This window comes from Barbus barbus, assembly GCF_936440315.1.
Source record: "Barbus barbus genome assembly, chromosome: 23".
NCBI lineage: Eukaryota > Metazoa > Chordata > Actinopteri > Cypriniformes > Cyprinidae > Barbus > Barbus barbus.
In genome coordinates, this window is record NC_136751.1 from 12141553 (window position 1) to 12148367 (window position 6815).

Genomic DNA, 6815 nt, shown 5'->3' on the forward strand with positions numbered 1-6815 from the left:
AGCACCCAAAGGGTTAGGGAGTGGGTGACTAGACGTCCCGTTTTTCCCGGGAGTCAAAATTCATTGTCGATTAACTTAAAGCTAGTGAAGGTGCGATAGGTGGAAACGCGCTGATAGAAGTGCTCTCTCTCGCGCACGCTCCACTTCTTCAGTTCTCATACAGCGCAATCAGTTCTCAGTTCTCAAATACACACACATCGGTCCACATGTCTCTCATGTAGAGTATCTCACGGAAATACAGTCCGTTATGGTTTAAGTGAGCTTAAACAGGTGGGTGAAAACTGAATGTATGGCAGTAGGCTATTACATACATACCTTCCGTCTTAAATGGACAGCATTCCTAATTATCTGTCATAAATGTTAACCAACAAAAGATGTTAAATATATGTTTACTTGTTAAGTAAACCTACTGTATCTGAAAAATACCAAATTTTTCCAAATTCAATCCTTGATTCAAATTTCTCATAACTAAGCTTAATTGATTTGGTCTAAAGAGAGAAGAATTGATGACTGTTTTTGTTTGAATACTACATATAAAATAGCTACCAAAATAAATGGGGTGGTGATGGCGCAGTGGATAAGACACATGCCTTTGGTGTGAAAGACCCGGGTTCAAATCCACTGTGAGACACCAATGTGTCCCTGAGCAAGACACTTAACCTCTAGTTGCTCCAGAGGCGTGCGACCTCTGACATATATAGCAATTGTAAGTCGCTTTGGATAAAAGCATCAGCTAAATGAATAAATGTAAATGTAACTGCAGTTTGACTAAAAGTAATGACTAAAAGTTGACAAAAATGCAATGACTTTTCGTAGACTAAAACTAGACTAAAACTATGAAAGACTCAAATGACTAAAATGTGACTAAGACTATTAAGCTTTTTCGTCTCAAGATAAAGACTAAGACTAAATAAAAAATACCTGCCAAAATTAACACTGATCCGGCGCATATTATCAATGCTCATTATTGTGCCTGCATGACACGTCGCTAGGGAAATAATTAAATGATACACATAGAATATTTAATTATTTAATATTGCACTTTTGTATAATTACCACTGTCCGTCGACATATATCACGAATATAAAATAAAGTAAAATAACTGGTCATTTCATGTAGACTACTCTTGGGGGCCCTCTGTCCAGATAGCACAGGAACGTCGCGGGGACGTCTGTGCGATGTGTGCATTTGCATCTGGGGGACATATTTTTAAGGGCGTTTGCTCATCTGGAATACGTCGCATAGACGTCCTTTAATAAATTTAATAAAAATGGTTTTAACAAAATTACACCATTTTATTTAGTAAGCAAAAATTATACTTGGATGGTATAGTAAAAAAAATAGGTTTTTACAAAATAAAAACTTAAGTTGTACCAAAGTAAAAAAAAAAAAAAAAAAATTGGTCCAGAGTATCAGTTTTTTCAGTGTAGTATTCACAGTATTATTTAATGTTATACTCTTTGATGGCTTTGATAAAATCATAATCTATCATAATAGCCTGACTTTATTCCACCCCTGCATGACTGAACCCATGCCCTGCCCTATGAGGTCATTGGCTGCATTCACCATCAATGAAACCCCTTTTATGCACATAAATATTAATTATGTGCATAAAAGTGCAAATCGCATATCAAGTCAGTTGCATTTTGCCACAGTTGAACTCATTCTTTCAGATGTCTGTCTTTCTTTGCACACTTCTGCTTTTCTTTCAACTTCATGCAAAGGCAGAAAAGCCTCTTTGCCGAATGATGGGAGACCCTAAGTACCCGCTGTTATCAAAGGATGGATTTGTAACTATTGGAGCACTTTTTCCAGTACACAGCATAGAGACATTACCTTCTTTTAAGTTTACGCAAAAGCCTCAGCTTTCATCATGCTCAAGGTTTGTTACTTGTTATAGAGGATATTTATTTATTTATTCATTTGTTTAATGCTGTTTGTTTAATCTTCTGTAGTGTGAGTCTACGAGATTTTCGAATGGCTCAAATTATGATATTTGCCATTGAGGAGATTAACAGAAGTGAAAGTTTACTTCCAAATGTTTCTATTGGCTACCAAATTTATGATACCTGTGGCTCAATACTGTCTTCAATGGGTGCAAATATGGCATTAATGAATGGTCAAGAATTGGCATCAGGGGACAGATGCAATGGACAGTCTCCTATACATGCTATCATTGGAGAAACAGAGTCTTCCAACACAGTGATTTTGTCCAGAACTACAGGACCTTTTAAAATTCCTGTGGTAAGGAGTAAAAACATTAAATGTTTGACATAGTTACCATAATGATAACTGTTTCAGTGTTTCCTGTGTTTTTTGTTTGTTTGTTTGTTTTTTTCCAGATAAGTCCCTCAGCCTCATGTGAATGTCTCAGTAATAGGAAAGATTATCCCTATTTCTTTAGGACAATTCCTAGTGATTACCACCAGAGCAGAGCACTTGCATACTTAATCAAACACTTCGGCTGGTCTTGGGTGGGAGCTGTGAACAGTGACAATGACTATGGAAACTATGGAATGGCTATATTCCTGAATACAGTTGAGAAAGAGGGGATTTGTGTGGAGTACTCTGTGAAATTTCAGAGAAAAGAGCCTGAAAAACTCAAAAATGTTGTAGCCACAATAAAAAAAGGCACTGCAAAAGTAATTGTCGCATTTCTTACCAATTTTGAGATGAACAATTTACTTGATCAGTTAATTATTCAGAACATTACAGGCCTTCAAGTAATAGGTGTGGAAGCATGGATAACAGCAGACAGCATGATCACTTCAAATAGTTTTTATGTGCTAGGAGGATCAATAGGGTTTGCAGTGAAAAAAAGTTATATTGATGGTTTTGCAGATTTTGTTATAAAAGAATTCTGGGAAACAGCTTTTCCATGCTCTCAGACTGAGGCTAATTCTTCCCAATATGAATTAATTTGCAACATATATCAGGATCTCCTTGTGCTGAAAAGCAACAATGAAGATGTGCCAGAACAAAGATATGCTAGCAACGTCTACAAATCAGTTTATGCTGTGGCTCATTCACTACACAATCTGCTAAAGTGCAAAGAAAAGGAGGGCTGCGAAACAGATCTGAAAATACAACCACAGCAGGTAATAACATTACACACACACATGCATTTTTTTTTTTTCTGAATTGTGGGGACTCTCCATAGGCGTAATGGTTTTCATACTGTTTAAACCGTATATTCTATCACCCTATAACAACCCTACACCTAAACCTACCCCTTACAGGAAACTTTGTGCATTTTTACTTTCTCAAAAAAAAACTAATTCTGTATGATTTATAAGCCTTTTGGAATATGGGGACATGGGGAAATGTCCTCATAAGTCACCTTCTCCTTGTAATACCTATGTCATACCCATGTCATTATACAAATTTGTGTCCTTATATGTCTCAAAAACACGCACGCACACACACACACATATACAGTCAAACCACAATTTATTCAGACACCTTCAACATTTCTCACATTATCACAGTTTATTCACTATAGTTTAGAAAATGGTAATAAAATATGACAAGAACTGTTAAACTGTGTCAGAAAAAATCATCTTGATAATGTCAGATAACTTTGATTGTAATGCATTACATACCTTTCTATCAACCAAAAATTATTTAGCTGTTAAATTTAAGTACACAATTAGATAATACCAATTAAAGTTATATAAAATATAATGTGATGAGATTTTCCCCTCAGCCAAAACTATTCGCTCTGGAACAAATAATAGATTTATGAGACCAAAGACTGCCCATTTGATATACCCAAAACAAATGATATGTCATGTTTAACCACTATAGAGACATCATGATCTGGCCGAGGTAAGGCTGCTCTCGGCGGGTTAAGGTCAACCAATTACCAAGCAATGCTTAATTTTGTTCAGTACGTTGTGTAAAAGGGTCACATTAGCAATTAAAGGGAAAAAAACAAACAAACAACAACAAAAACGCTTAAGCAAAACATGGTCAGGTCAAAGTGTCTGAATAATTTTTGGTCCCTTTTTTTGTTTCTTTTTCTTCTTATTTTAAATCATTTTTACTGGTTGTCCACTGTATGAATAATTTTAGGATATAATATGTCAAAGTTCACTTTATTTTGCTATCCTCACTTACATAAATGAACTATAGTGTCCTGCACCCACTAGTGAAAAAATATTAAAAATGATGTCTGAATATGTCTAAATAATTTTTGGTTTGACTGTATATACACAGTGTATACAGTGACAGTGTTAGGGAGTGAGAGACAGAAAGGGAGCAAAATGATCTCTCATTTATTTTTTCTAATTTTTTTCTGAAAATTCTTTCTGAAATCCTCAATAGGTGGTTGAGGCTCTGAAAAAGGTCAATTTTACCATAAAGGTGGGAGATCGTGTGTGGTTTGACAGCACTGGTGCAGTTGTAGCACAATATGAAGTTGTGAACTGGCAGCAGGACACAAATGGATCAATCAAGTTTAAACCAGTGGGATACTATGATGCTTCACTGCCCCCTGACCAACGCTTTGTGCTCAACACTGAAAACATAATCTGGGCTGGAGGACAGCTGGAGGTAAAGTTCATCATGTGATTTATTGAAACTTGGGGACGAAAATATCAAAACACTTGCAATGGCCTACACAAATGACACACCACATTACACACACACACACACACACACACACACGTTTGTTTCTGTGAAATGTGGGGACTTTCAATAGACTTCTATTACTTTTATACTGACCAAATTATATTTTGGTAACACTTTAGACTAGGGAACACATTCACAATTAACTACGACTTTTCCCTCTATAAATTCATAATTTGCTGCTTAATAATAGTTATTAAGGTAGTTGTTAAGTTTAGGTATTGGGTAGGATTAGGGATATAGAATAAGGTCATGTAGAATAAGGCATTAATATGTGCTTAATTAGTACTAATAAATGGCTAATATTGTAGTAATATCCATGCTAATAAGCAACTAGTCAAGAGACCCAATATTTTTATATTCCCTAAACCGAAATCTACCCCTTACAGAAAACGATATATATATATAGATAGATAGATAGATATAGCTACACACACACACACACACACACACACACACACACACACCAGTAATTCAGTTATATTGTATGCAATGTATTTTTATTGTTTACTGGCACTGGAAATTCAGAGCAAAAAGGCCAGGTGACAATAATATTTCATTAAAGAGACAAACAGACATAAGCATAAGCAGAGCAAAAGAACAACAAAAGCACATTACTATGGTAAGCAATGCTGGATTGTCCATGAGCCCTTAATAGCTCCAACTTTACACTGTCATTATTCAGTGTTGAAACTATTAAATAATTGGTTCTCAAAAACAAAAATAACAACAACAAAAAGTATATTAAAAATAAATAAATATAAAAAACATATATATTTATTCTCCATCTAATTATATACAATGCATTTTTCTATGTAGAAACCAAGGTCTGTGTGTAGTGAGAGCTGTCCTCCAGGCACTAGGAAGGCTGCACAGAAAGGAAGACCTGTCTGCTGTTATGATTGTATTCAATGTGCAGAAGGAGAAGTCAGTAATGAGACAGGTAATCCTTAGCATCTCTTTTTCTCCTTCTTTTTGCAGTTTCTGCATGCAATGTTTTAAAGAGTTCGTAAATAAATTATTTATGTATGTGTGAGTGTGTTTAACTATAGTGATCACGACTTTCTTTCCAGATTCAAATAACTGCAAGCAGTGTCCAGAGGAATACTGGTCTAATGCTGAGAAAAATACATGTGTCTTAAAGGCTGTAGAGTTTCTGTCATTCACAGAGGTTATGGGTGTAGTGTTAGTCTTTTTCTCACTCTTTGGAGTAGGAATAACTGTGCTGGTAGCGGTACTGTTTTACAGCAAAAAGGACACCCCCATAGTAAAAGCCAACAACTCAGAGCTGAGCTTCCTGCTGCTCTTATCATTGATTTTGTGTTTCCTTTGTTCTCTTACTTTCATCGGTCAGCCCACTGAGTGGTCCTGTATGTTGCGTCACACAGCATTTGGGATCACTTTTGTCCTCTGTATCTCCTGTGTTCTTGGGAAAACCATAGTGGTGATAATGGCATTCAAGGCTACACTTCCAGGAAGTAATGTCATGAAATGGTTTGGGCCTATACAACAACGACTCAGTGTTCTTGTCTTTACACTTATACAGATTTTTATCTGTGTACTTTGGCTAACAATATCTCCGCCATTCCCTTACAAAAATATGAAATATTACAAAGAAAAAATTATACTCGAGTGCAGTCTGGGCTCTACTTTAGGTTTCTCTGCTGTTCTGGGTTACATTGGCCTTCTGGCTGTCTTGTGCTTTATTATGGCTTTTCTGGCTCGCACGCTGCCTGATAAGTTCAATGAAGCAAAATTCATTACATTCAGTATGCTCATATTCTGTGCTGTATGGATCACATTTATCCCATCTTATGTTAGTTCCCCTGGTAAATTAACCGTAGCTGTGGAGATATTTGCTATTTTAGCTTCAAGCTTCGGTTTACTATTCTGCATATTTGCACCAAAATGTTATATAATCATGTGTAAGCCTGAACAAAATACAAAACAGCATATGATGGGGAAGATTTACAACAAATAAAATGGAATAAATATTTCACATCACAAAGAAAGTTAATATTTATTATAGGTGGTGACATCACTAAAAGTTTTGATATATTCAGAAATATTACTGGACATAAATGTATATGATTACAAATGTTTCAGATATGCCCAGAATTACTCTAAAGAGAAGAGTAAACAAGGACTTAAAATTCAGCATTAAAGCAAAAGAGAAACCTGTTTAA

The 6815-nt window shown here is 35.6% G+C and overlaps 1 protein-coding gene across 1 annotated transcript; it reads left to right on the forward strand.

Annotated features, from left to right (window-relative positions):
* Window positions 1-1673: 1673 nt before the first annotated feature.
* LOC306842988 (extracellular calcium-sensing receptor-like) lies at window positions 1674-6610 on the forward strand (the record flags this gene model as incomplete). Its single annotated transcript, XM_079374242.1, has 6 exons — window positions 1674-1882; window positions 1956-2244; window positions 2343-3098; window positions 4327-4554; window positions 5449-5572; window positions 5703-6610. 6 exons carry the CDS (start codon window positions 1674-1676, stop codon window positions 6608-6610), a joined length of 2514 nt encoding a protein of 837 aa, XP_079230368.1.
* Between the last annotated feature and the right edge of the window lie 205 nt (window positions 6611-6815).